At 56.6% G+C, this 26,919-nt stretch overlaps 3 protein-coding genes and 2 long non-coding RNA genes across 5 annotated transcripts; 2 read left to right on the forward strand and 3 right to left on the reverse strand.

Annotated features, from left to right (window-relative positions):
- The first annotated feature begins 6,147 nt into the window (after nucleotides 1-6,147).
- LOC139998580 (maestro heat-like repeat family member 5) lies at nucleotides 6,148-11,699 on the forward strand. Its single transcript, XM_072040220.1, has 19 exons — nucleotides 6,148-6,354; nucleotides 6,520-6,599; nucleotides 6,709-6,829; nucleotides 6,905-6,991; nucleotides 7,123-7,227; nucleotides 7,379-7,562; nucleotides 7,878-7,987; nucleotides 8,245-8,394; nucleotides 8,507-8,661; nucleotides 8,752-8,899; nucleotides 9,093-9,271; nucleotides 9,354-9,491; nucleotides 9,677-9,791; nucleotides 9,936-10,073; nucleotides 10,258-10,760; nucleotides 10,957-11,057; nucleotides 11,148-11,250; nucleotides 11,342-11,401; nucleotides 11,540-11,699. Exons 2-19 carry the CDS (start codon nucleotides 6,577-6,579, stop codon nucleotides 11,697-11,699), a joined length of 2,580 nt encoding a protein of 859 aa, XP_071896321.1. The 5' UTR covers nucleotides 6,148-6,354; nucleotides 6,520-6,576.
- A 2,144-nt stretch (nucleotides 11,700-13,843) lies between these two features.
- Nucleotides 13,844-15,529, forward strand: LOC140002860 (uncharacterized). Its single transcript, XR_011810407.1, has 5 exons — nucleotides 13,844-13,905; nucleotides 14,358-14,495; nucleotides 14,636-14,737; nucleotides 15,161-15,223; nucleotides 15,403-15,529. It is a non-coding gene; the product is annotated as an uncharacterized lncRNA (long non-coding RNA).
- A 2,221-nt stretch (nucleotides 15,530-17,750) lies between these two features.
- LOC140002859 (uncharacterized) lies at nucleotides 17,751-18,510 on the reverse strand. Its single transcript, XR_011810406.1, has 2 exons — nucleotides 18,234-18,510; nucleotides 17,751-18,068 (listed from the first exon to the last, which is right to left on the reverse strand). It is a non-coding gene; the product is annotated as an uncharacterized lncRNA (long non-coding RNA).
- A 98-nt stretch (nucleotides 18,511-18,608) lies between these two features.
- LOC140002829 (zinc finger CCCH domain-containing protein 11A-like) lies at nucleotides 18,609-21,891 on the reverse strand. Its single transcript, XM_072040221.1, has 6 exons — nucleotides 21,829-21,891; nucleotides 21,085-21,309; nucleotides 20,778-20,854; nucleotides 19,899-20,091; nucleotides 19,089-19,258; nucleotides 18,609-18,674 (listed from the first exon to the last, which is right to left on the reverse strand). Exons 2-6 carry the CDS (start codon nucleotides 21,290-21,292, stop codon nucleotides 18,609-18,611), a joined length of 714 nt encoding a protein of 237 aa, XP_071896322.1. The 5' UTR covers nucleotides 21,293-21,309; nucleotides 21,829-21,891.
- Nucleotides 21,892-23,026: 1,135 nt separating this feature from the next.
- Nucleotides 23,027-25,575, reverse strand: LOC140002721 (zinc finger CCCH domain-containing protein 11A-like). The gene is made up of 5 exons (XM_072039463.1): nucleotides 25,313-25,575; nucleotides 24,726-24,806; nucleotides 24,321-24,431; nucleotides 23,534-23,596; nucleotides 23,027-23,274 (listed from the first exon to the last, which is right to left on the reverse strand). The coding sequence occupies exons 2-5, from the start codon at nucleotides 24,751-24,753 to the stop codon at nucleotides 23,102-23,104; spliced, it is 375 nt and encodes a 124-aa protein (XP_071895564.1). The 5' UTR covers nucleotides 24,754-24,806; nucleotides 25,313-25,575; the 3' UTR covers nucleotides 23,027-23,101.
- Nucleotides 25,576-26,919: the final 1,344 nt, after the last annotated feature.

The raw sequence follows: 26,919 nt of genomic DNA on the forward strand, positions 1-26,919 counted from the left end.
CGCTGCTGGGAGCGTGCTGGGGAGCGGGGCTCTGATGGGATCTCTGTGTCTAGGTCTTGCTGCGCGCTACTGCGAGGACCAGAGCGAGGAAAAGCTGGAGGAAATCCTCATCGGTGAGTGAGGGCAGTGGGGGGTGTGCTAGGGCTGGGTGGACAGCGGCAAAGGCCCCCGTGCCTTGCCCTGCTCCAGGGAAATGCTTCAGGGCGGAGGAGCAATGCAGCCATAGGAACGAGGGAGAGGAGACGGGGTAGCCTGTGGTGTCAGGGAATGGCCTCCCAGCCTGGAGCTGGGCAGTGCCGCTGAAAGGGTTGAGTGTCCCTGAGGAAGAGTCAGGGGAAAGGGCAGTAAAGCTGACAGAAGGTGGGAGCCTGTTGTAGAGCACGCAACCAGGACGAAGAGGGAGATGAGACGGCCTACAAGCAGCTAGGAGCAGGGTCACGATTGCTAGCCCTTGCTCTCATGGGGAAGCACAATAGCGAGAGGAAAGAGTCCAGGAGATTCCTGGAGTGTGTGAATCCTCCCAAGGGATGGAGGCAGGTGGTGAGGGAACCAGCTTGTGAAGGTGCCCCACTTGACCTGTGGTGCGCAGGTGGGGAAGGACTGGTGGCTGCATTTGGGACATTGCTGAGCAGCAGCTTTCAACGGATTCCTTTGTCCCTCCTGCTCCTCCTGGCCTGGGGAAGAGTCGAGTGGGGCTGGCATGGTCTGCAGGGGATGCCTGGGGATCTGTGCAAGGAGTGGGTTTTCATCTCTGCTCTTCTTTCTTTTGCAGTCCTCCAGCCTTCAGAGAACGACCCGGAACCCATGGTCCGTTCCCTGGCAGTTCAAACCACCCTGATCCTGACTTCAAGTCATAACGCAATGTCAGGACGGAGATTTCCACTGCTGTGCTGCTGCTAGCCCTGCAGCAGTCCTCAAAAGAGCAATATATATTTTAATAGAACTAGGTTGTTGTCTCGTTATTCCAGCAGCTCCTTCACAGTGACTCGGTGCCATGACGCTGAGCTAACTTGGAGGCCACCAAGGACGTCTTTTCCCTGGGCCCGGTGACTGCATGGCGCCTACTCAACCAGTGAAAGAGTCACAGAACCCTTGCGCTTGGAAAAGGGCCTTCAGCTCAAGTCCAAGCGTCAGCTAACACCACCAGGCCCACCACAAAACCACGGCCCTTAGCGCCAAGTCCACGCATTTCTTTAATAGCTCCAGGCCTGGGACTCCAGCAGTGCCCTGGGCAGCCGGTTCCACCCTTTGCATGAAGAAACTCTTCCTGACATCCCATCCTGTGAGTCCACCTGTGGTAGGTGCGCCCAGGTAGAAGAACTGCTCAGCCTCCTGGCAGAGCTTCGGGAGGAGGTGGGCAGGCTGAGGAGCACCAGGGAGTCGGAGAAGGTTGAACTGTACTCTGCCAGCCCTGGGACAGATGCGTCAGGCAGACACAGCAGAGGAAATGGAGGATCCCCTACCCTCTGGCCATCAGGCAGAAGGAGTGCATCTCAGTGAGCAAAGGGCCCAGGAGCAGGGCGAGCTGGCGGAAAAACACTCGTCCCCGCTTCTTGTGGAGAAGAGCCCACTGGCCAGGGAGAGGCTGCAGCACTGCTCAGCTGGCGCAGAAAGCCACCAACAAACCCCAAGGAAAGCAAGAGCCACACCGTAGCCCACGTACCTGTGGGGTGCCACCCAGTCTCAGGAGCAGGATTCCACGGCGCAGCTGGAACAGCACGGCCTGCGGGCACAGATGGGGGCCAGGACAGGTGAGGAGGGCTTCCACTGCGTGCTGCAACCAAGTCTGCCCTCGGGAAGCCCCCCCAGGGAGCGGACGACCCCTCGGAAGGGGGTGGTCTGCCTGCGCAGGACCTCCAGTCGCCCACGGACCAGTGCTGCTGCTTTGGAGGCAGGGGACGGTGACAACTTACCGCTGGGCTGCCCCTGGAGCTCCACTCCAGGACCCAGCTGAGGAGCTGGGGAAGCGCTGCCGAGCGCATCGTCACCTGGAAGCAAGCAGAGAGCAGACACGTTCCCCTTGCCCGCTGTGCCCCCGAGCACCCTGCAGTGACGGAGGGGCCGGGGCACGGGGCGAGATGCCCGAGGCTGCGGCGGGGCTCAGGGACCTCCCGACGGAGGGGAAGGCTGGAGCCGGGGCAGCGCGGCGCATGGCTCGGCTCACAGGGGCCCCGGGGAGGCTCAGCCCAGGCTTCGGCCCCCAGCCCCTCCGGCGACTCGCCCGCATCCGGCCCTGCTGCTGCCTCCGGCGCTGGCGCCCACCTGCTCCCAGCGCTCGCCTTGGCATAGCCCAGGCATCCCGGGCACACAGCACGAGGAGGAGGAGGAGGAGGTGGGTGGGGGCCGCAGCCCCCCACATCCGCCCCATGCTGCCACCGCCGCGTGAGTGCCGCCGTTGGGGCCGGCGCAGAGAGGTGCCCGTGGCCTGGCACAGCGTCACAGCGCGGCGCTGTGACCTCATGGCCGCACCCTGCTGGCACAGGGGCTGCATGCATGGGTTGGGGCTGCGTGGCATCAGCCACAGCCGCAGCTCCACTGGGCCACCCGCCCTCAGTGTGGAAAGTGGCCTCCTCCTCCTCCTCGTTGCCATCAGAGCTGGCCAGCAGCATCCTCAGCATCCTAGAGGCCTTGGGTCTGTACGATTCAAAATAAATACATAAATAAATAAATAGAAAACAAATAAAAACAGAAAAGGAAAAACAGAAAGAGAAAAATGGTGTTGGATCCTAAAAGGCTTCTTTGGTCCCTCAAAGCCTCTGGGCTGCATGGTCCAAAACCTGTTTTATAGTCCAAAGCCTCACTACTTTGAGGACCACCCCTCGTTTAGGATCCAAATGATCTTCATTAGTAGGCCCCTGTGTTTCCTTGTTTGCCTGCCACAGCCTTCTTTTCAGGGTCCAGCACCTCCACTTGGGATCCAAAGTCGTCTGTTGATCTCCTAACCCCTCAGAACTGAGCCCCAGGCTCTACGTTCTAGTGAACAAATCTTGCTTTTCAGGGCCCTGCAACTCCATGCTGATCCAAAGGGGACTTTTTATGGCTTACCTCCTCAGTTTTCAAGCCCAGGCCATCATTTTTAGGGCACAATGCCTTACTTTGGTGTCTCACAGTTTCATTTGAGGCTGCAAAGCTGCCTTTATAGGGTGCAATACCTTAGCTAACAGGAACCCTCTTTCATTTTTAGTTTCAAAATGTTCATTTGAAGAGCCAAGGCCTGAGGCTTTGGGCCCAAAGCCTCCTTTTCGGGTCCAAACACCCATCTGGAGGGAGCAAAGCATCACTCTTGGATCTACACAGAGGAGGGCAGGCTGTGCTGTCTGACATTTTCAGTCTCACATAGTAGGGCAAAAGCCTCTTCCTTGGGCTCAAAAGCCTTGATTGAAAGGATAACCTCTCCTGGTTTTTTGTTGCTTACACATCAATCTTAGAGACCAGGCTGCCATTTCCAAGGAACAATTCCCTATTTTTAGGATCCACGATTCTATTATAAGATGCAACGCGGCCTTCTTAGATGGCCAGGCCTCCCCCTTAACCTAGCTTCTGGATCCAATGTCAGATTTTTCTTGCTTCCAGCCACACTCTTACGGACCAGGCTGCCCGTTTTAGGGCAACATGCCTGTAATACACAATAAATGTTTGTTCATTGTCTTTTGTATTATAAAAACAAGGAGTTCCGTTTGAGGAGCGGGAGTTGCGAAGGCTCCCTGCTGAAGTAAGGAGCTGTATAATACCTGGCTGGACACTATGAAAATTCTTTTGCTTAATGTAACAAAAAAGAGAACCCCCTCCCCTTCTCTCCTTCTGCATCTCAGTTGCCTCTTTGGTTCAAAGACACTGTTGCAAAGCTCATGTAACCATCTCCTGATAAGTTGCTAACCTAGTGTCTCAACATCCTGCCTTCCTGTCTCACGCTGGGCCAACATGACCAAATCTAAAAAAAAGAAGTTGAACCACAATGCCGAGGAAGACTACGGCCTTCATCTTCACGACCACCAGAGGGACAGAGACAACCCCCTAGCAACAGTGCGCGCAGTCGCAGAATATACCAGGATGTGCTGCGTAATCCCAGAATTACCAAGATATAAAAAGGGACCCTGGCGGGGGTGAGGTGCGTGCTGGTGGCGGAGCCGAGACTCCCCGGCTGCCCAGCGCTGTTTTGCTTGCTGTTGCTTACTCAATAAGTTCCTTTCTATTCTTAATGCAATGCTCTCTGAAAATTAATTAAGGGGGCAACTTATAACAATGCCCAATTTCTAGGGTCCACACTTTGATCGTAAGGTGCAAAGCGGCCCTTTTAGATGCCGAGGCCTTATTGGAGAGGAAAACCCCTCATTCCATATTCCCAAATCCTCATGCTAGGAGCTGAGGCCTGAATTTTAGGGTCCAAAGCCTCCTCTTTGGGTCCAAACACCCATCTGGAGGGAGCAAAGCATCACTTTAGGATCCAGACAGAGGAAGCGGGCTGCGCTGTCCATGATTTTTAGGCCCCAGCATCACATATTAGGGCAAAAAGCATCCTCCTTGGGCTCAAAGCCCTTTTTAGAGAACGAACCCTCCTTTTCAGTGCCAGGATCATCATTTGCTAAGTCAAGGCCTGACAGTCACGTCCCAAAGGCTCAACCTGAGAGCCCAAAGCCTCTTTTTTAGCACCCAGAGCCTTCTCCTTGGGACTCAAAGCCTCAGGTTGGGGTACAAAGGCTCATTTTCTGGGTTCAAAGCCCCATTTTAGTGTCCAGAGACCCCCATGCTAGGCCCTAAAACTTCATTCTTCATGGCTGACGTCTCATGCTCAGGCTCCAAACCCTGATTTTCAGGGCCCAGAGGCTGCTTTGGGATCCTAAGCCCCCTCCTGATTGCCTACCTACTCCTTTGTAGGGCCAAGAGTCTACTTTTTGGTGACCAAAGCCTTAATATTAGGGCCCAGAGACCCACCTCTTGAATTCAGAGCCGCCTTCTTGGGGCCTTCCTCATTAGGGCCAAATGCCTCATTTTCACCCTATAACCCCTTCTCTTCAGGGCTAAGAGCATCTTTTGCGGATCCAAACCCTTTTTCTCACCCTTTCTTTGCAGCTGAGAAGCATACAGGCATGGCACCAAGGCTCCTCTGTGTAGACCACAGCCTTGTTCTTAAGCACCCAGCTTTCAGGACGTTTTCATCACTAAGAGAGCCTATAGTTGGGATCCAAAGCCGCCTTTTTATCACCTACTCCCTCTGTTTTTGGACACAGGCTCTCATTTTCAGGGCCCAAAGCATTCTTTTTAGACCTCAGCGTGACATATCGAGGCAGAAAGCCTCTTCCTGGGGCTCCAAAGCCTTGTTTGCAAGGATAACCCCTCCTTTTTAGTGGCTTTTTCTTGCTTCCACGTCAATGTCATGGACCAGGCGGCCACTTCCAAGGAACAGTTCCCCGTGTTTAGGGTCCACGATGTTATTCTAATTTAGTCTGCCCACTGCAGGGCCCAGGCAGCGTCTCCGGAACCGGCAGCAGGGCCTCTGGGGTGGGTCCCGTCCCAACAGACACAACGGACCTGGTTCCGTGCAGCAGCGACGGCTTGGAGTGCTCCCAGGTGCTCCAGGTGCGAAGCAAAGGCACAAAGCGCGGGCACCTTGCCCCAGAAACCCAGCGCAGGAGCCAGGGCTGAGGAGCAGGTGGGGCAGCGCTGCCAGGGCTGCGCAGCGGGGCCGGCCCCAAGGGGCCTGGTTCGGCAGTGGGGCTGGGGGCAGCCCCGGGCAGGGGGACCTCCCTCCAGGACAGGGGCTGGCGTCTGCAGGCCCCTGGGGACAGGACCCCCGCGGAGCTCTGGGGCCATCCGCGGGGGCCTGGGGCCGGTGGCAGCGGTGGCACTTTGTGGCATCCCTCCCCCGCCACAGGAGCAGGAGCCACATTCCCTCCTGAGCGCTCCCGGCAGGATGTCAGGGAGACCCCCCTGCTCCCCGCGAGTGGCCTGGCTGGAGGAGGCTGGGGCCTCCCCGGCCTCCAGGCCCCAGCCGCAGCCCTATGAGGAGACTGAGGTGCAGCCACTGCAGGCGCCCTCTGGCTCAGGCGTGGGCCCTTCTGCCTCGGCCGTGGCGCATCAGGAGGAAGAGGACGCCCTGAGCTTCCTCCGCGCTTGCTGCAGCCGCAGACCCAAGGTACCACTTGCTTTTGTGCCGCGGCTGCTGGCCTCCTGCGGGCAGCCCCTGCTGGGCTCCCCTGACCCGCTCGCTCGTCTCTCCCCTCCGCAGCTCAGCGAGAGGCGCAGAAGCTGAGGTTTCTGGCCTCCATCTGCGACGCCTGCCAAGCCGCCGTCGCGGACCCCCGCACGTGGGACGCGGTGTATTTCTGCCAGCTGGAGGTGGCGCAGAGCATCGAGGTGAGGGGACGCCCTGCCCCGCGGGGAGCACCCTCTGGCCGGGTGCTGGGCACCGGGAGCCGTCTGGGACGGGGCAGCCATCCTGTAGGCTGTAGGCCAGCCCCTGGAGCCGCTCGCTGGCCAGGAGATGCTGCCCTGTGCCATCCATCGCGCTGTGCCCTGCAGGCGCTGCTGCAGGAGGAGCCCAGCGATCGCCTGGACACGGAGGTGCGGCAGAAAGCCATGCTCGCCATCGCCGCCATGAGGTACCTGGGCCAGCACGGGCTTGGCCGCCACTGCCGGCCAGGGGCCCTGAGTGGGGCACAGGTTGCCGCACAGGGGGCGTTCCACACCTCTGCCCCCCTCCCCTTGCAGCACAGCGCGGCTGCTGCCACAGGGCATGACCAACGGCATCCTGCGTGCCTGCTTCCGCGGGGTCTTCCACCTCCCTGGCCACGAGGATGGGACAGACATGGACACGTCTCTCTACGTCAGGGTATGCATGGGCTGGGCTCTGGGGATGCCACTGCTCCATGTTTGGGCGCCCCGAGCCCTGTCCTCCTCTTTGCAGACTGTGGAAGCCCTGGACAGCCTGCTGCAGGCGCTGGTGAGCAGCGCCGGCGCCTGTGGCCTCCTGGAGCTGCAGAACATCTTGAAGGTGGGGCTGGGCAAAGGCTGGGCTTCAGCAGGACGGGGACACGGCCACCCGCCTGGCCAGCGCAGCGGGGGGACGACGGGAAGGAGCAGTGCCCTGTGCTGCGGGCACACCAGCAGCTTTTCTCCCCCCAGCTCCTGCTGCCCTTCACCCAGCAGCAGCCGGAGGCCATGGAGGAGAGGGCCATGGTGCGGATCGCCGGGCTGGCCGCCTTCCTCAACACCTGCTCCTTGCCCCAGGTAGGGAGCCCCTGCTGCAGGCAGCCCCGGCGCCCCCGGCCTCGCTCCCCGGCTGCGGCTCTCCCCATCTCCAGGCTTGCGCAGAGCCGGGGCTGGGGCTGGGGCCCTGCCGCCCCGCTCAGCCATGGTCCCGCGCTGCCTCTCTCCCCAGGTCAGCTCCTGCTTTGCAGGAGCCACAGTGCTGAGGCATCATCACCCCGAGAAGCACCGCTTCGCCTTGCTTGGGAGGCTGGTGGGGTACCTCCTCCTGTGCTGCACCTGCGAGAGCGAGGGAAAAAGCCACGAGGCAGCCAAGGCTGTGCGCCACCTCTGCCTCTTCGTCACACAGCAAAGAAGTGAGCGGAGCTGCGTCGGGCCGGGTCCCTCCAGACACAGGCACAGCCAGGCCAGCACCAGGCCGCCTGGGCCCCTCTCCTCAGCAGGAGAGACCCGAGCGAGCGAGCGAGCGAGCCCGGCTGCCTTGCCGCGGGCTGACGAGCCGTTCCCCCTGCCCTGAGCGCGAGAGCCCGGGCCCTCCCTGGCCGCGCTGCCCCCGGCTCTGCTCTGGCATGCCCCCTTCCTGCCAGGGAGGCTTGTGCCCGAGCCCCCGGCTGCCACTGCCAGCTCCCCAGGCCCCCCCGCCGACAGACACTGTGTCCGCTTTTCTCCAGGCACAAGGCTGTGCGACCAGGATGCCGAGCAGCCGCAGGGCTGGCAGAGCTGGCGAGCTCGGCTGTCCTTGCGGCTCTCCGAAGACAGCAACAGCAACAGGATGTTCATGGTGAGAAGCGCCAGCCCCGAGCCCTGAGCCCTGAGCCCTGAGGCCTGAGCCCCAGAGGAGAGCCCGGCCCTGCGACGGCAGCAAGAGGACCGGCGCTGTCCCCGACAAAGCCCGGTCCCCACGGGGCCCGCACGCGGCCGCACCCCAGCCGGCGCCCAGCCCCTGCTCCCAGCTCTCCTGGGGCGCTGGGAGCAGCAGGGCTGAGCGGGGCCGTCGCAGCCCTCGCGGTGGCTGACGTGCTGCCCTTCCTCCCACAGATCTTCATGAAGTACCTGCAGCCCTCGGAACGCCTGGGCGTCTTCCTCGCCGCCGTCCAGAGCATGAGAGCCCCGAGTCCCCACAGCACCGAGCTGGCTGCCCACATGGTGGACGTGCTGGCGGCAGAGACCGACTTCCATTCGGGACAGGTGGGTGCCCGCCAGCACCCCCGGCCACGGCCACGGCTCCAGCCTCCAGAGCTCCTCGGGGCTCTGTTCCTGCCCTGGTGCCGGCCCAGTCTCAGCCGTGTCCCACCGGCAGGTGCTCCACATCGTGTGGGCCATCTACAGAAGCCTGCCGTCCGTCAGAGCCGCGCTGGCCCTTCAGAGCCTGGACAGGGCCCTGCTGCTGCTGGCCAGCAAGCGCCCCAGGGAGACGGTTGCCAGCCTGCTGCAGTGCTCGCTGACCTGCACCAGGTACGGGGCCCAGCAGGGCTCCTCTCGCACACCCCCAAAGCCGTCAGCCGGGCCGGGGGCGGCCCTGCTGACAGCCCGGGGGTCCCGCAGCGTCGCCGTCACCATGTGGAGGGCGATGGTGTCTGAGCCCCCAGCCACAGAGAGGGTGCTGCACGAGCTGCTCCGCATCCTCATGAACCAGTCTGGCTGCAAGACATCCACCTCCACCAAGGACCACCCGCGCATCCAGGCCCTGGCCGTGAGTTCCTCGCTTGCCCGTCTGCGTCTCCATCGGGCAGGGGCAGGGGCAGGGGCAGGGGCAGGGGCAGGGGCCCCGCTCCCCTCCCCTGGCCCCTGCCAGCCTTCTCCGCACCCTGGGGCACCAGCCTGGGGGGCTGCGTCCTCCTCTGTCCCTCCCTGCCCACGCCTCCGCCTCCGGCTGCTTCCTGCAGGCAGCAAGGCCCCTCCACGAGATCCTCCTGCTGCCTACCAGCCGGGGGGAGGCGAAGGCCATTTTCCCCCAGCTCTTCCTGGCCCTCCTCTTCCAAGTGTCCTTCACCACGGAGCTGAAGCTGCAGGAGGTGCAGGTCTTCTGGGAGAAGCACCAGCAGGACCTGCTCACTCCCGTCAGGTGCCACATCCCCGGCCCCTGCTGCTCAGAGGAGCCCAGGGCTGGGGTTCCCGGCGTGACCCGGGCCCTTCTCTGCCTGCAGGTCCACGGTGCAGGCCCTGAAAGCACTGCTCCGCAGCGTGGGCCTGGGGAGCCAGGTGCTGGCCATCGAGGCGCAGGGCGTCTGGGCCGCGCTTCTCAGCGCCGAGAGCCACCTCTGGGGCGTGCAGGTGGTGGCCAGGTGAGAGCCCCTCGTCGGCACCATCCCAGCCCTGGAGGTGACAGGGGCTTCTCGGAGGAAGTGCTGCCACAGCATGGGTGCCCGTGGCCGCTGGGCTGGTGGCAAAAGAGAGCGCTGCAAAGCCAGGAGAGCTGGGCCCGCCCGGCTCGGGGCTGACGGCGCCTGCTTGCCGTTCTCCCTGCCAGGGAAATGAAGGAGTTGCCCAGGAGCCTGCGCACCACCATCATCCACCAGCTGGTTGAGCTGCTCCGCACGGAGGCCTCCTCCTGGCAGACGGTGGCCATGGTCATCCTCAGCAAGGTGAGCAGGGGCAGCAGGAGCAGCGAGCCCACGTGGGGCTCTGCACAAGCCCTGCTGCCTCGGGGCCAGGCTTGGCCGTGCCCTGGCATTCCTGCCCTGGCATTCTTGCTGCTGAGCCGGCACTGCGCCCCACGTCCTTTTCAGCTGCTGGAGTGCACAGAGCTCGGCGACGAGCTGGACTGCGTCGTGAGCCTCTTTGCCAGCTACCTGCGGAGCCCGTGCCTGGGCATGCAGAGCCTGGTGCTCAGGGCGATCCTGGGGCTCACCGAGAGGCCGGCCACGGTGAGCGGGGGCAGCCGGCAACGCCACGAGTGCCGCGGCTTGGGCTGGGCTGGCCCCGGGCTCTTGTGGCTCGGCACCTTGCCAGGCAGCGGGGAGGGGAAGGGGCGTTGGGCGGGCTGGGAGAGTGTTTTCGCCCAGGGGGCAGTCATTGCTTTCCCCAAAGGAAGGTGTTTTGTTCACACAGGCGAGGCAAACGCTCGTCCTGCTGCCGAGCATCACGGAGCAGCTGCAGGCTGCAGACAGCGACACCCGCGCTGTCGCTCTGCCCATGCTCAGCACCATGCTGCGGCTCCTGGAGGGGAGGACGCTCAGCCTCGCGGCTCTGGAGCTGGCCAGCAAGCTCCCAGCCCTCTTTGGCGACATAAGGCTGCGTCCCCATGGCTGCGTCCCTGGGACAGCCCGCTGGGGGCTCTCCCTGCCCGCTTCCCAGCCCTGGGCGCTGCGAGCCCTTGGGCAGGCTCGTTTTGCAGCGCTTTTGGGGGCTCGGGGACTTTGCCCCCAGTGGGACCCATGTCCCCCTCTCGCCCTCCCCAGGACTCAAGTACGGTGCGGCTTCTCTCTATTCGCCTCTTCCTCGACACGCTGGGCTTTGTGGAGGGCAGCCAAGAGAAGCTGCAGCAGGTGGCACACAGGAGCCTGCTCCCGCTGTCCTTCCACCTGCACGACCAGGACGAGAGCGTGGCCGAGGTGGGCATTTTGCTCCTCGGGGGAGGGCGATGCTGACTGCCCTGCCCTGCCCTGCCTTGGGGGCCCCCGAGCACCAGGGGTGCTGCAGCTGCTGGCAGCGTTAGTCTCCACTGAGGCCCCCTCCCTGCGGAGGGGCTGCGGGGGGGGGAGCAGGGTCTTCTGCCCAGGCTCTGCTGCCATCTCAGCTGTTCTGCAGGCCTCCCGGGAAGCCCTCCTTGGTGTCGCGCGCTTCCTGCGCTGGAGGCAGCTGGCGCACCTGGCCGAGACGCTCAGAGCTGGAAGATCAGCGAGTGCCTGGTACGCACAGTTCTGCACCTGGGGCCGGGGCCGGGGCCGGGGCCGGGGCCGGGGCCGCCCTGCGCTGAGCCCACGCCCTTCCCTCTGCAGCTGGCCAGGAGGAGCAGCGCAGCAGAGGAGTACCTGGCCCAGAGCCTGCCCTACCTGCAGAGCCTGCAGGAGCCCCTGCGGCGGGAGGCTGTGAGGTTCACTGGTGAGCCGCGAGCCTGGGGTCCCCCGTCCCTGTGCCTTCGTGCTGCGCCCCGGGGAGCAGCCGGGGGCGCTGACAGGCCATGTGTCCCCAGGGCTCGTGGGGAGGCACCTGCTGGATCAGCACCAGAGCAAGAGCCAGGACATCTGCCAAGGTGAGCCAGGGAGGGGGATGGCAGGAGCCTGTCCCCTGCTCCCTCCTGGCTGTGCGGAGAGCTGGGGGCAACGTCTGCGGGGGGCCGGGCGCTCTGCGGGCACAGGGCCGTCACCTCGCCTCTCCTCTGTTCTCTCAGTCCTGCGAGGCTTGGCAAACGACCCCTGCGAGTCGGTCTCATCGCTGGCGATTCAGACCTGCAAGCACCAAGGCCACGCTCGCGCTTCAGCTTTCGGCAGCTGTGCTCCAGGCTGCAGAAGGCGTGGAGGAGGCGACGCTCTTCCCCGGCAGGCAGCTGAGCGTGCTGGAGAGCTCCCGGCATCTCCTCCTGCCTGCGGCGCAGCCCCGCTCCCCGGGCACGTTGCCTCCACTTCTCCGGCCTTCTGCGTGCCGGGGGCACGCCCAAAGCAGCTCCCGAAGCCCATGAACAACAGGGCTTCAGCCGGCGCCTCTCCAGCAGCGAGCCTGCTCCAAGACCCCCGCTTCGGCCTGGGACACTGCCAGGGATGGCACAGCCGCAGCTCCACTGGGCCACCCGCCCTCAGAGCGGAAAGTGGCCTCCTCCTCCTCCTTGTTGCCATCAGAGCTGGCCAGCAGCATCCTCAGCTACACGCAGGCTGTGCCTCCCCAGCCCCGGGGGCACTGTGCAGCCCTCCCTGGAGCGCAGCTCTGCGCACACGCCCCACGCCTGGGGGCCTCGCTCTTTTGCCCTCTCTCTGGCCTTTCGCGCGGTCTCCCCCATTTCCCTTCCCTTCCCTTCCCTGCCCTGCCCTGCCCTGCCCTGCCCTGCCCGTCCCTTCATTTTTTTCCTCCCTCTCCCTTTTCCCTTTAATTAAACTTTTTGTATCTCAAACCACAAGCTCCATGTGTCTGTCGTATTTTCTCCTCCTGCCTCTTGGAGGAGGGGCAGGGAGAGAGCGGCCGTGCTGGAACTCGGCTGCCCACCTGAGGAAAACCAGCACCCTGTTGGGACAGCAGGGGCGTGCTGGAGTGCTGCCTTTCTCCACTTCACCATTTTCCCGGAGGAAGGATCTGCCCCCTCTGACTCTGGCCAGCACTGAGCGTCCTTTTGGGTTTCAGACCATGCAGCCCAGAGGCTTTGAGGGACCAAAGAAGCCTTTTAGGATCCAACACCATTTTTCTCTTTCTGTTTTTTCTTTTCTGTTTTTATTTGTTTTCTATTTATTTATTTATGTATTTATTTTGAATCGTACAGACCCAAGGCCTCTAGGATGCTGAGGATGCTGCTGGCCAGCTCTGATGGCAACGAGGAGGAGGAGGAGGCCACTTTCCACACTGAGGGCGGGTGGCCCAGTGGAGCTGCGGCTGTGGCTGATGCCACGCAGCCCCAACCCATGCATGCAGCCCCTGTGCCAGCAGGGTGCGGCCATGAGGTCACAGCGCCGCGCTGTGACGCTGTGCCAGGCCACGGGCACCTCTCTGCGCCGGCCCCAACGGCGGCACTCACGCGGCGGTGGCAGCATGGGGCGGATGTGGGGGGCTGCGGCCCCCACCCGCCTCCTCCTCCTCCTCCTCCTCGTGCTGTGTGCCCGGGATGCCTGGGCTATGCCAAGGCGAGCGCTGGGAGCAGGTGGGCGCCAGCGCCGGAGGCAGCGGCAGGGCCGGATGCGGGCGAGTCGCCGGAGGGGCTGGGGGCCGAAGCCTGGGCTGAGCCTCCCCGGGGCCCCTGTGAGCCGAGCCATGCGCCGCGCTGCCCCGGCTCCAGCCTTCCCCTCCGTCGGGAGGTCCCTGAGCCCCGCCGCAGCCTCGGGCATCTCGCCCCGTGCCCCGGCCCCTCCGTCACTGCAGGGTGCTCGGGGGCACAGCGGGCAAGGGGAACGTGTCTGCTCTCTGCTTGCTTCCAGGTGACGATGCGCTCGGCAGCGCTTCCCCAGCTCCTCAGCTGGGTCCTGGAGTGGAGCTCCAGGGGCAGCCCAGCGGTAAGTTGTCACCGTCCCCTGCCTCCAAAGCAGCAGCACTGGTCCGCGGGCGACTGGAGGTCCTGCGCAGGCAGACCACCCCCTTCCGAGGGGTCGTCCGCTCCCTGGGGGGGCTTCCCGAGGGCAGACTTGGTTGCAGCACGCAGTGGAAGCCCTCCTCACCTGTCCTGGCCCCCATCTGTGCCCGCAGGCCGTGCTGTTCCAGCTGCGCCGTGGAATCCTGCTCCTGAGGCTGGGTGGCACCCCACAGGTACGTGAGCTACGGTGTGGCTCTTGCTTTCCTTGGGGTTTGTTGGTGGCTTTCTGCGCCAGCTGAGCAGTGCTGCAGCCTCTCCCTGGCCAGTGGGCTCTTCTCCACAAGAAGCGGGGACGAGTGTTTTTCCGCCAGCTCGCCCTGCTCCTGGGCCCTGCGCCGTGCCCCGGCCCCTCTGTCAGCCACCGCAGGGCGCTGGGGCAGAAGGAGCTCCCAGCACGCACTGGCAACGGTTTTGCTCTGTGCCTGTAGGTGATTTGTCCGGGACGTCCGAGCATGGTCCTGTCCTCGTGCCCCAGGGCGATCCCCCAGGTAAGTCAGCGGGAGGGAGGAGCGAGCATTGCCCTTGTTGTTTGCTGCCCGCGTGCAATGGACCTTCAGCCTTCCTTGGCCTCAGCCGCGCAGGACAGCAGAGAGGGAAGGGCTCAGGCTCGGTGACACGCCTGGGGCGCTTTGCCTTGCCAAGCTGTCTTTGCCAGCCGCTCCGCCCCCAAGCGTGCTGCAGAGCCAGCGGGCACGGTGGGCTTGAGTTTCGAGCCTGGGCTGAGCTCTGGGGAGGCCCTTCTCTGGGCAGCTGCACGCACACTTCGTTCGTTTTGTCCCGGCACGCTGGCACTGCAGGCCCCTGCTGCCTGTTTGCAAGAGGCTCCTGGGCAGGAGGGAGAGCCCAGGGCCATGCAGCAATCCCCTGTGGGAGCTGCGCGATGGGAAGAAGCATCCCGCCCTGTTTGGTGGGAGCTGCTCTGTTCTGTGTTTGCTTGCAGGTGTGGCTGTAGGCGACGGCTCTCCAGCTTCCGCGCTGGGTCCTCGAAGAGCAAGGCATCAAGCGAGAAGAGGCCAAAGCTCCCAGAGGACCTCGGCAATCCTGCAGGAAATCCTGCAGGAACTGGAGGGAGCACAGGGTGGGTGCGCTGCACGGGGAAGCCTGAGGGGCTGGCTACAGCCGTGTGCATGCTGAGAAGCATCGCCTGCTGCAGCTAGAAGCATCCTCCTGCTGAGGAGTGGTTGCTCCCAGTGCAACTGTGCCGCTTTCTTGCCGAAGGGGCGGACGGAGAGGCTGTGCAGAAGGAGGCGCTTCCCAGGGGAAACACGCTGCCAGGCTCGGAGGGAGCGCCAGAGGCAGCGCCAGCGACCGTCCCGCCAGGTAATTGCCGTCCGGTGGCACGCTTAGCACAGAGCAGGTGCTGCCAAAGGAGCCTGGAAGCGCTCTGCAGGAGGGCTGTGGGCTCTGGCGCGCGGAGCTCAGCGCCAGCAGTGTGCCAGAGATGCTGGCGGGCCTCTGTGCCTGTGGGTGGGGATCGCCTGCCTCCCACTGCAGCCAGTTGCAGCCCGTGACCCGTACCGGAGCGTACCTCCCGCAGCACCTGAGCCCCGCAGCTTGCCCAAGTCCCCAGGGGCCCAAAGCAGCACCGCAGCAGCGAGTGGGACCCCTCCTGTGACCTGCGGCCCAGGGGGCTGCACGGACTTGCAGAGGGAGCCTCTCCATCCGCCCGTCTGTCCGCCCGTCCTTCGGCATCCTCTGTGCCTAAGCCGTGCTGAGGCTTTCCCTTTCTCTCCTTCTTGGCAGTGCTCTCGGAGCCCGGAGAAGCCCGCCACACCGGGGTGTTCCAGTTTTTTCAAGAGAATCCAGGTACTGAGCAGCCCGTAAGCGGGAGCCGCGAGCATGGCAGCGGCGCCTTCTGCTGCAAGCAAGGCAGCTTCTTCCCGGAGAGGCTGGCAGCGGGAGAGCGACCGTCTCGGCACTGCCAGAGCTCCCGCAGGCTGCCCAGCAGCGCGAGGACGCGCTAAGGCCCAGAGCTGTTCCTCCAGGTGCGGCTGGCGAGAGGAGCGCGAGTGCCTCGGCCGGTGCCGCCGTGCGCAAGCACTGCCTCGTGAGCGCGGCGGCAATCGTGGGCTCCCTGCTCTTCAGCACGCTTCTGTGCTGCGGGGTCATCCGGCTGCGCAGGAGAAGACAGCAGTGAGCGGCCGTCTCTCGCCCCAGCTCCCCGTCGGCCGGCTGCCGCTGGCCTTGCAGCACCGCCGGTGAGGTGCTGCGGCGCGGCCGCCGGGTGCTGCCCAGCCTCCTCTCTCCGCAGGCGCCTCTCCGCAGCCTCAGAAGCCCGGGCACCGAGACGGGCCCAGTGCCAGCGGCCGCCACCCGGGCCTGGACGAGCGCACCCCAGCCGGCTGCAGCGCGACCGGCCCAGCGCCCTCCAGCCCCCGTGGATACCACCCCCCCGGCCCCCACCACCGTCCCGGCCCTCCTGCCAGGGCTGGGGGCGGCCCCCCCGGCGTGCGGGGCAGCGGGGGGGTGAGGACTGGCAGCCGTCCGGCAGCTTTTCTGAGTAAAGCTCTGCACCCGAATCGCCAGTGTCCAGGCTGTGCTTCGCCTCGCGCTAAGTGGCCAGGGGAGGGAGAAGCTACAAGCAACCTGCGGACACCTTTCCCCCCTCTCCAGCCTCTTCTGCCGCTTGTCCCCGCTCTCTTGCCCTGCTCCAGCACGCAGGCCCTCCCATGGCATTGCAGGCCTTCCCAACGGGGTCCTGCATGGGCTTCCCTTTCTCTGCGAGACCAGGAAAGGGGAGGCACCGCCATAAACAGGCTGTTCCCATTGCTGGCAGCCTTGGGGACACCAGAGCATTCCAGACACGAGCTGGGGCTCTCTTCCGAGCAGCTGCGAACGAGGCTGTCCCTTCTCAGATCCGCTTTCCAGCCAGCAGCAGAACAGAGGCAGAACCTCTTCCTCCAGCTTTCCTGCTTCTTTCGCGCTGTTTGCCTGCCTGTTCTTTGTCTCCTTGTCCTGGCCAGCCTGTTGTCCGGCGCCCTGTGGGCTGGACACACAGCTCTCTGTCTCCTCAGGCTTTTCCTTAGAGCATCAACAAGTCCTGAGCCCTGCGGGTTGGATGGCTGAGAGAGGGAGTTAGGGGGATACAAGAAATCATTAGCCACTAAAAAGGAGGAATTATCCTTTCAAACAAGGCTTTAGAGTCCAAGGAAGAGGCTTTCTGCCCTAATATGTGATGCTGGGGCCTAAAAATCATGCACAGCGCAGCCCGCTTCCTCTGTCTGGATCCTAAAGTGATGCTTTGATCCCTCCAGATGGGTGTTTGGACCCAAAGAGGAGGCTTTGGACTCTAACATTCAGGCCTCATCTCCTAGCATGAGGATTTGGGAATTTGAAAGGAGGGCTGTTCCTCTCCAATAAGGCCTCGCCATCTAAGAAGTCCGCATTGCAGGGAACCAGGTCCGTTGTGTCCGTTGGGACAGGACCTGCCACAGAGGCCCTGCTCCCGGTTCCAAAGATGGTCCCTGGGCCCTGATGTGGCAATAATAAGGTTATAATAAAATTGTGACCCTAAAAATAGGGGTTTGTTCCTTGTAAGTGGCAGCCTGGTCTGTAAGATTAATGTGTAAGCAAGAAAAAGCCACTAAAAAGGAGGGGTTACCCTTTCAGACTGCGGCAGAGTCCCGACTTCTCGCCCCGGAGTCCTCACACCAGCAAAAAGCACCAACCAAAGCCTGGGGGAACTTTGGTACAGCACAAGAGAAGGGAGTGGGGGTAGCGGAGCCGCATGGCAGAGCTGCTGCTTTTCACCATTTGATCATCCCTGATAATTGAAAGTAAGGCTGGGTGGGATGACCCCCACCCCCAGTCCTGGCAGCAAGCTTGGTCCACAACACACTGGAATAACGATTCTGCTCCCTCACACCCCTACAGCTTCATCATCTGACACGGGTACAGTCAAAACAATGGCATACACGAGTAAAAGTCAAGAGTTGACATAGTAACTCCAGGATTTGGCTATCAACTGTCCGAGAAATCAGAACACCGAAGCTTCACAATGTGCCCAACATCGAGTTGTGCCAAGGGGGGAGGAAGGAAGAAGCTTTACGTTTAAGCCTTCAGAGCATCGCTCCATCAGAAGATCGATTTGCAGCCACCGTGGCGTGCCAATGGAGATCTTTCTGTGCCAAAAGAAGTGCTTTGTCCTCTCAATAGCGAAGGTAGCCACCTATAGTTACAGAACGGATGCACAAGCCCTTAACTCTGACCAGCAGGGAAATTTAGGACAACTGAGTGCAGATCCTGCCAATTTCTACCCGTTCGGACTGTGCTTTAAGTCTCATTGCAAAGCCTCAGTTAGAAAAAGGATCACCTCGGGGTATCCAACAAGAAGAACAGTTTCAATTTTTTTTTTTTTTTAAATATACCATAGGACTACGCAGTTCAACTGTCAATCATCTCGGAGAGTTCAAGGAGGAGCTCATCCTCGTCCTTCCCTAGGTCTAAGTCAATCTCGGCTTCCAGTCTGCCTCCTGAGATTTCCCAAAGTAGCTTCTCCAAATCTTCATCCGCAGATAAGGGCGCGTTCCCTGTGGAACTCAGCCGGCGTGTCCGTGCCTCTTCTAGCTGGGAAGAAGCTGAGGTCGAGGTCTCGAGATCGATCTCCATCTGCTCCTCTAGTCTTGCCGGGCTTCCAAGACGCACTTCAGGTCTTGGGAGAGCAAGAAAGAACAATCAGGATATGCCATTTCTTAACGGGAAATCCCTTTTCTGCAAACCGGCTCTTAAAACTGTAGGCAAGCCCTCCTACGCTTCAATCTTACACAGGGATTGTTATCAATCAACCCAGGGCTACATTTAGAGCCCGATGTGTTACCAGGTACATTTTTCAGTCTGGGGCTTTATCTGTGAAGCCAGGGCACCTGGAGTTGAGGTGGCATTCTTGAGGACCAAAAGGCAGAGGACACTACTCCTCATCTATCACCTCCCGAGGAAGTAGAACTTCACCTCCTCCTCGTTCAGGTATTCAGACAACCCAAGAAGTCACTGGAAAGCTGTGCTGACTTGCAGCATTTAAAGAAAGCCTAATTAAGCAATCCTGCTAGCTGCTAGAAAGTGGTTTCAGGTGACTTATTCCTTTGATGGATTTGGGCTTTAATTATCTCAGAACCCTCCTTTTTTCCCACATGTGACAGAACTTATGTTTCCCTGGGGATATACACTGATTAAGAAAAAGAACAAGTTGGGGTTGTCACCTGTTTTGCGCATTTTCTTCAAGTCTGATGGCTGGGACGAGCTCCGGCACGTCTGAAACACCCTAGAAAGCAGCAAAACAGTATTTATGACACATGGGTAAAAGATTCCTTAATAGCTTTTTCCTCCACACTGCTTCTCCTCTGGCATTGCGGAGCCGTGGCCAAAATGCAAAACCAAGGTGCTCCTGAAGAAAGTTCACATTCACCTGGAGGTTACTCATGATCTTGTGTCTTTTAAGAACATGGCATTCATGGACAAAATCCCCCCCACCAGAGAAATCACAGCATCAGAGTACCGGTTAAAGAGTGCCATTCAGCTCATAAATACAGAAGGGTTCTACAAGCATCCTGTAGACAGCTACTGGATTTCCAAGGAAACAGAAGGCCTGCAGAACGTTTGCCTTTTCCACCTTTTCTCCTAGAGGAGGGTAGGAATTTAACAAGGGATCCATCTCTGCGTTAGCCCCTGGCCTTACCATGGCTGCTTTTTTGGCTGGAGGTCCCATCATGTCAGCATCCAAGGCAGTCCGGAGTTCCACAGCTGCTATGGCAGAGGGATAACTCCCAGGTGCCTTACGTTTCAGTGCCTTCTTCTTGGGGAAAGTGACTTTCCCACCCGAAGGCTTCGCAGATGTCATCAAGTTGGCTAGAGTAAAAGGAAGAGAGAACTGATACAGTCTTGCTCTGCCTCGGGAAAAATCCAGGTTCTCTTCATCATTTCCACAGTCCTTCTACACAGTTAAATGCATTTGGCCAGCAGAATTGCACCGCCATTGCCTGGATTCTCAGGAATGTTTTCCACATAGTAAACTCTGTCTACCAATAATCCATACAAAGGAACCAAGAAACCGAATAGCTACAGTAAATAAGAATCCAGGACAAGGGAAACCTCAGACACATAGCAATCCTAAGTGCAAGCTAGGTTCACAAATATAGACAGCTTTTATATTTCAAGTCCTGCTCCCTCTAGGAAAGGGAAAAGCAGCAGTTAGAGTAGGACAAGAGCGTATGCAACTGTTGTACCAGCTTCCTCTTCCTTGCAGTGATGTCCCACAGTTAAGTTGTTCTACAAAGTCCAAATTTGTAGTGTCATTTTCTAGTCTCCCGTTCCTTACCTAACATCTGGCTGGCAGGAAAAGAAACAAACTAAGAAAAAGAAAGTCCACACTTCGCTTCGTAGCATTGCGTGGCAAAATGCACCCAGCCAGAGTTACAGCATGAGAACTGTCATCTTCTGTCTGTATTTCAGAAGACAACCTAAGTAACTCTTAACCTTCAACACTTACTTTTAGCTTCCTGGCCCTGAAATTGAGCTGCCACTTTCCCTGCTGGTTCAGTATGAAAGAAGCCAGCAGTAGATTTGACAGCAGCTTCCTCCTTCCCAAGCTTCTCTTGTTGTTCTCGCTGTTGCCACTTCTCCCACCGTCTCTCTTCAAAGCTCTTCTCTGGACATTTACGAGTTCCACTCTGCTGAGTGGGCTAGAAGGAAAGAAAAGTAGTGCATGAATAGGACACACAAAAAAAAAATAATCCGTGGAGATTTCGTTAAGAAAATCTGATCAGCAATCCCTCCAAAATGGTCTTGATGTGGAACAGCATATTAATATCGTTCAGGTTACTGTTGTGTTTTTTTTTCCCTAAAATTCTGCCTGTAACAAGAGCCATGCTTTACTATGGACACAGTCTCACATATCTGCAATATCCACTATGGCAAGCTTCTTTAAACAGCTAGGGTGTTCTGCTGTACATCTATTTATCACATTCTTTTTAAGCAGCAGAAAGTCATACAAGTTCCCCTAGACAGTATCCACTGACAGATTGATTTCCTTGAACACAGAACTCTGGCCTTCTGCATTAAATCCTTCATGTCTGACAGATCAAGTCAGTAAGAACAAAAAGAATTCCCTCCACGTTAACTGTGTAGATTTCAGCTGGTGCTAACAGGGTTTCTTTGTTGCTGTGGTATAAACAGACTGATTCCAAGTTTGAGGAGTACAGAGTTGTCTGGAAATGCTGCTGGCGATAGGATTTAGACTGCACTGCAGCTCCTACCAGGTGCTGAAGGGTAAGAACACACTCAAGAGGGTGGCACACGGTGAGTAACCAAACTTGTCAGAATGATCAGAAATTGTACGAATGTATATGTGTCTTCACAGAGGACTCACCTGTACATCAGGTACAGAGGAAAGTTTAGGACAAGGCTGGTTCAATTCCACTGCCTTCTTTTCTTTTTTTAAAGCACCTGAAAAAGAAGACCAAAAAAAGTTTGGTCAACGGCAGAAATAAAGAAAGCTGGGTACTTGTTTCCTTTGTGCATTTATTTCCTTGTGCCCCATGAGAGAGAGAGAGAAAGGCTACAATGTGCAATCCATTCAGCAATTATCCATGAAGCAGATCCTGAGCAAACTGAACTTGCTCAAGATGGGAAGCACCTCACTGGGGCAGGCATTAAAGCATCTGTTTATGGAGCACCTGTTAGTTTTGTGCTCCATAAAGATTTCTGCTCTGCTGGGGCAGGTCCGGGTTGTGCTGAGGGAGCTGCACGAGCAGGTCTTGCCCCTGCGCTGGAATCTTCAGTTTTACCATGCCCTTCAGCCTCGGCTTTGGCTTGAGTTTCGCGTCTCTGAAGAGCTTTCTCACGACGGATTTCCTCCAGTGTTTTCACATGGATCTCTCCCATCGGCTTAGCAGCCTTCCCTGTCATCATCAAGAAATGAGGAGAAGCACCAACATTTAAAGAGAGTCCAGCAATAGTTTCAGTCTCCAACATTTGTCAGAGCACTAAGGAAAACTAATCTTGAGTGTTCCCAATAATGCATCTTAGAACAATATCCTTAGAACAACATTCTCCTCCTCCTCTGAGCCACTTGTATTTTGAAGACCAGCCCTATCCAGAGAGAACTGCTACACAGAAATGCTGCTTTACTTTAGTACTTTTTCAGACTGCATTTCAAATTCCTGCTCCTGGCAGTGGTTCTATTCTAATTGTACGGAACGGTTCACAGAAGCAGCTAAAAACCTTGACAAGGCACAAGTAGAAAAGAAACACACACCTAGAGCCAGATTTCTGATAGTGGCTGTCAGAAGAGCTTCAGCACTCAAGCAAGAGGCATCAGTTCTTTGTTTTCGTTTCAATTAGTTTTTAGGGATGGATGAAAGCAGTCCAAGTTCATGGAAAGGAAGGAGGAGAAAGCATATTTAATATCTAGCTGTTACCTCTCTCAGTACTGGTCTGTTTAGGAGGTAATCCCAGCCTGTCCTTCAGAGACTTGGCAACTTGAACTGCAAAACAGTTCAATTCAAGAACGAATTAGAAACTGGCTGGATAGCCGGGCCCAGAGAGTTGTGGTAAATGGAGCCAAGTCCAGTTGGAGGCCAGTCACTAGTGGCGTCCCCCAGGGCTCGGTGCTGGGGCCGGTCCTCTTTAACATCTTCATCAATGATCTGGATGAGGGCATTGAGTGCACCCTCAGTAAGTTTGCAGATGACACCAAGCTAGGTGCGTGTGTCGATCTGCTTGAGGGTAGGAAGGCTCTGCAGGAGGATCTGGATAGGCTGCACCGATGGGCTGAGGTCAACTGTATGAAGTTTAACAAGGCCAAGTGCCGGGTCCTGCACCTGGGGCGCAATAACCCCAAGAAGAGCTACAGGCTGGGAGAGGAATGGCTGGAGAGCTGCCAGGCAGAGAAGGACCTGGGAGTGATGGTGGACAGTCGGCTGAATATGAGCCAGCAGTGTGCTCAGGTGGCCAAGAAGGCCAACGGCATCCTGGCTTGTATCAGAAACACTGTGACCAGCAGGGCTAGGGAGGTGATCGTCCCCCTGTACTCGGCTCTGGTGAGGCCGCACCTCGAGTACTGTGTTCAGTTCTGGGCCCCTCGCTACAAGAAGGACATCGAGGTGCTTGAGCGGGTCCAGAGAAGGGCGACGAAGCTGGTGAGGGGCCTGGAGAGCAAGTCCTATGAGGAGCGGCTGAAGGAGCTGGGCTTGTTCAGCCTAGAGAAAAGGAGGCTCAGGGGTGACCTTATCACTCTGTATAAGTATATTAAAGGAGGCTCTAGCGAGATGGGGGTTGGCCTGTTCTCCCATGTGCCTGGTGACAGGACGAGGGGGAATGGGCTAAAGTTGCGCCAGGGGAGTTTTAGGTTAGATGTTAGGAAGAATTTCTTTACTGAAAGGGTTGTTAGACATTGGAACAGGCTGCCCAGGGAGGTGGTTGAGTCACCATCCCTGGAAGTCTTCAAAAGACGTTTAGATGTAGAACTTAGGGATATGGTTTAGTGGGGACTGTTAGTGTTAGGTCAGAGGTTGGACTCGATGATCTTGAGGTCTCTTCCAACCTAGAGATTCTGTGATTCTGTGATTCTGTGATTCTGTGAATTAGGGAGGCTGCAGAATGTCAACTTCAGGTTCACATTGCAAAACAAGACAGGAAAGGGAACTTTGAATCCCAGTGATTACCACCTCAGCCAACATGCAAAAAGAAACATCACTGGAAAAGGACAAACAGAAAGACTAAATACAAAACCCAGGAATCCAATCCAGATGCCTGTTTAGTACCTGGATCTCTCTTGGGTGCTTTGTCAGCATTTCCCGGAGCCTCTACCTTCTTCCCCAGCCTTTCAGCAAGGCGGCGCTTCACTGGAAGGGTGCTTACATCGTCTTCAGAGAAAACAAGGAATATTGTAAGAACTTTTCTTTGCAGGAAGCTTTGAGAACAGTCAACAATAAGCTTCTATTTTTCAAGCATATTTTCATAGAATTGCCTTTCAGCTGATAAATGATTTTTTTTTTTGGCCATTTCTGCAGTCAACACAGATCTCCACTGCAACGTATTTTCCTTTCATACATCAAAAATACTCTTTAATGCAGTCATATATAGAAGGCAGCACCTACGTAACAGCTCATAAAAAGTTCTTACCCGCGGAGGCTTTCTGTTTTCCTTGTCTATCAGCAAGATCTAGTCGAACCACAGGTTCCTCCCCTAAAACAAAAGGGATTTTTTTTTTCTATTTCACAGAAACCAGTAGCCAACAGAAATATTATCCTGTTAGCCCATCTCCACCATGTCAGACACTGTTTTGACAGCTAAACCACATAAACTCATATTTTAACTATAATTAACATAGAAAAAAAATATTAATAGTCTCAGTGCTTGCTTCAAATTCCAGCTGAGATAGTAGAGAGTGAATCTGAGTCTGCTTGACAGCTATACTTTGTGCAGAACAAAGCTGCATAAGCAAGCAGAATATTATTAGGTACAAATGCTGACAAATAGTCCTTTCGAAGGTGAATGTCTACGAGTAAAAGTACTTCCACACTTTTTTCCCTTTCAAAGGCATTTGCACAGCTCTAAACAATGTATACACAAACTCCTGTCATACTGTGTCCACACCTGCCACTGTCAGCCTCTTTAATGCTTCAGAAATTGCTTCTTATATAGCACTGTCTTCTACAGCTCTTTCTTCTCGTTACTCTTCTGTTTTTCAGTTACCCCCCTATTTGCATACTGACACTTTTTTTTTTCTCCTGCCACTGCATTTAACCTGAGCACCAAATCTTGCCAGTACAACCAGGGACTTTAAGCATAAAAGCACGTTTTAAACAGAAGGCAGCACCAGAAGGCTAACATGGGTGAATTGTTTTAATTATTGCTTAACCCTCCAGTTTGGGAGTAATGAAATCAAAACAAAAGCATTCACTATTACCTTTCCTGGAAGACAGTGTCACAGTTCTCACCACTGTCCGGACGTTTTCCTTTTCTGGAGCAGGAAAAATCATAGAATCAATGGGACGAAGAGAAGATCTTGAAGAACCTTCTGTTCAGAGCAACCAAAACATAAGGAAGTATACCCAACATAAAAAACTATCACAAAAAACAAAAAACTTTAAATTATTTGTTACTGTCCAAAATACAGCAAGCAGAGCATGTAAATAAGAGAGGTGACTAATTTGCCTTTGGTTGCCCTTTGAACTCCCATTTAGAATACCAGCTGGCTGAGAATCAGGTTGCTTGATGCCCCCAGCTAAAAATGGAAGTCTGTCCCTCAAGCAGCTCCCAGGCACCATCACCTGCCGTGAACAGGATAAGAAAGTAGGGCATATTAACTCACCACCGTGTCTCTTATTTTTTTCCTTCATCTTCTGAGATTTGATTTCCTCAAGTGTTTTTATTCCAAAATTCAGATTGCCCTCTGAAAACAGGAAACAGTTCATGAGACTGGCTTAGAGGCACTAACTGAGGGACCACAGGTCCTCAGGCTTCTTAGCGCTCAGGAACTTTCTGAAGTATTTAGAATAAAGCCTGTCAACACTCCTCACAAGTGAAAGAGCCAGAGAACCAAGGGCATTTTGCCCCCCCTATCATCCTTCAGGCTTAAAAATGTAGTTTTAATTTTAATCCATTTACACCATATTAGATCCCTCTATTGTTAGATATGGTTTATCAACAGTGGTTGCAAGGCTGCACGTGCAGCCATTTCAACTCCACGCTGTGGCCCTGTTTTGTTCTCCAAAAGTAAAGAGAAGGAGTTCACCTTTCTGACCCAATGGGCACGTGATGGTATGAATGGCAGAAATGAGATCATGGAAATAACCGAGTCCATTCAGCACCCCTACATTTTGTTGTGTTTTTACACCACACTGCTTTTGAGTTAACTGTCAAGTTCTTCTGATTTATCCTACTAAGGTGTTGGAATACCTTGTTTAGTAGCAGTAGAACTGCCTTTGCGAGTGGAAATCACCCGTAATCCATTTTTGCCTTTCGCAGCTGGTTGCTGGACGGGAGTTCTAGTTTCTTCTCCTTCCTCAGAAAGCTGGTCTGAAGGGGAAAAATCTATTCAGTTATGCATAGACCAGATTGTTCATGATTACGTAGCTCATGCAGTGACACTTCAGCCCATGCTTCATATAAAAAACTTTGTTGCTCTTTTGTTTTGTTTTGTTTTTTAAAGAGCTACACTGACCTGATAAACTCCTAAGTAGAATACACTAGGACAAAACATCTAGGACTCTAGATTCTCTCTGCAGATTTAACTACTACACAACACATTGCTCTTCAGACAGAAAAAAGAAATTTCCTTCCTAGTTTCACACAGAACTTTACATAACAGACCAGCTAAAGCCAGGAGTGGTTCTAAGCTTTCCTCCAACGTTTCAGGTTCTGTCCACTGACTGCCAGACAAAGACACCAGTGACCTGGCCAGACTGCCTGCCTGTCGTGGTTTAACCCGGCCGGCAGCTAAACACCACGCAGCCGTTTGCTCACCCTCCTCCCTCCCTCTCTGGGACGGGGGAGAGAAATGGAAAGTGAAGCCCGTGAGTTGAGATAAAGACAGTTTAATAAGACAGGAAAATAATAATAACAAAATAATAATAACAATAATAACAATAATAATAATATGGTGATAATAGGGAAATAATAATAATATGTACAAACAAGTGATGCACAATGCAATTGCTCACCACTCGCTGACCGATGCCCAGCCTAACCCCGAGCAGTCCGGCCCCGTCCCCCCAGCTAGCCACCCCTATATATTGTTTAGCATGACGTCAGATGGTATGGAATACCCCTTTGGCTAGTTTGGGTCACCTGTCCCGGGTCTGTCCCCTCCCAGCTCTTACTGCACCCCCAGCCTGCCCGTTGGCAGGGCAGAGCAAAAGGCTGAGATGTCCTTGGCTTAGTATAAGCACTGCTCTGCAACAATTAAAACATCGGGGTGTTATCAGCACTCTTCTCATCCTAAGCCAAAACACAGCATTCCACCAGCTACTCGGAAGAAAATTAATTCTGTTCTAACTGAAACCAGGACATCTATCCACCCCTTATTCCATACCATTTATGTCATGCTCAGGTTACACTCTTTTCCATACATTCTAATTAGTCACCTATAGTAATCATGGTAGTGATAACATACAATATAATATACTAATTAACATAGTACAATTCAGTTCATGGGCTATTCTCACCCAGTATTAAATCTCCTTGAGGTACACACCGGACCTCTCCGTTCTTTTGCGTCACCCACCAAGTGTATCCAGGTCCCTGAGCGAAAACAATCCCACGAATAGGTTTGCCTTTTCCTGAGGCAGGAGTAGCCCAGACTGTTTTACCTAGCATATTTTTTACATGCACTACAGGAACTTTATCCCCATCTACAGTACGTAACAGGTTTGATTGGGCAGGTCCTGTTCGGTTGGTAGATCCCCTAGTATTGACTAACCAGGTGGCCTTTGCCAAATGCGTATCCCAGTTTTTGAACATCCCAGAGCCCATTGCTTTCAAGGTAGTCTTTAACAGGCCATTGT

Source organism: Anas platyrhynchos, chromosome 6 (assembly GCF_047663525.1).
Source record: "Anas platyrhynchos isolate ZD024472 breed Pekin duck chromosome 6, IASCAAS_PekinDuck_T2T, whole genome shotgun sequence".
In the NCBI taxonomy this organism is placed as follows: Eukaryota; Metazoa; Chordata; class Aves; order Anseriformes; family Anatidae; genus Anas; species Anas platyrhynchos.

Excerpts from the sequence above, each read along its gene's own strand:
- LOC140002829 (XM_072040221.1), bottom strand. The coding sequence starts at position 21,292 with ATGGGAGAGATCCATGTGAAAACACTGGAGGAAATCCGTCGTGAGAAA. Across the intron at positions 20,092-20,777 it reads CCTCTGTACCTGATGTACAG|CCCACTCAGCAGAGTGGAAC; the intron begins GTGAGTCCTCTG and ends CTTTCCTTCTAG. Across the intron at positions 18,675-19,088 it reads CAGCCAAAAAAGCAGCCATG|GGTGTTTCAGACGTGCCGGA; the intron begins GTAAGGCCAGGG and ends GCTGCTTTCTAG.
- LOC140002721 (XM_072039463.1), bottom strand. The coding sequence starts at position 24,753 with ATGAAGGAAAAAAATAAGAGACACGGTG. Across the intron at positions 23,597-24,320 it reads GACACTGTCTTCCAGGAAAG|GGGAGGAACCTGTGGTTCGA; the intron begins GTAATAGTGAAT and ends CTTTTGTTTTAG. Across the intron at positions 23,275-23,533 it reads AAAACAGAAAGCCTCCGCGG|ACGATGTAAGCACCCTTCCA; the intron begins GTAAGAACTTTT and ends TTTTCTCTGAAG.
- LOC139998580 (XM_072040220.1), top strand. The coding sequence starts at position 6,577 with ATGCTCGCCATCGCCGCCATGAG. Across the intron at positions 8,900-9,092 it reads CGCGCATCCAGGCCCTGGCC|GCAGCAAGGCCCCTCCACGA; the intron begins GTGAGTTCCTCG and ends TGCTTCCTGCAG. Across the intron at positions 9,272-9,353 it reads GACCTGCTCACTCCCGTCAG|GTCCACGGTGCAGGCCCTGA; the intron begins GTGCCACATCCC and ends CTCTGCCTGCAG.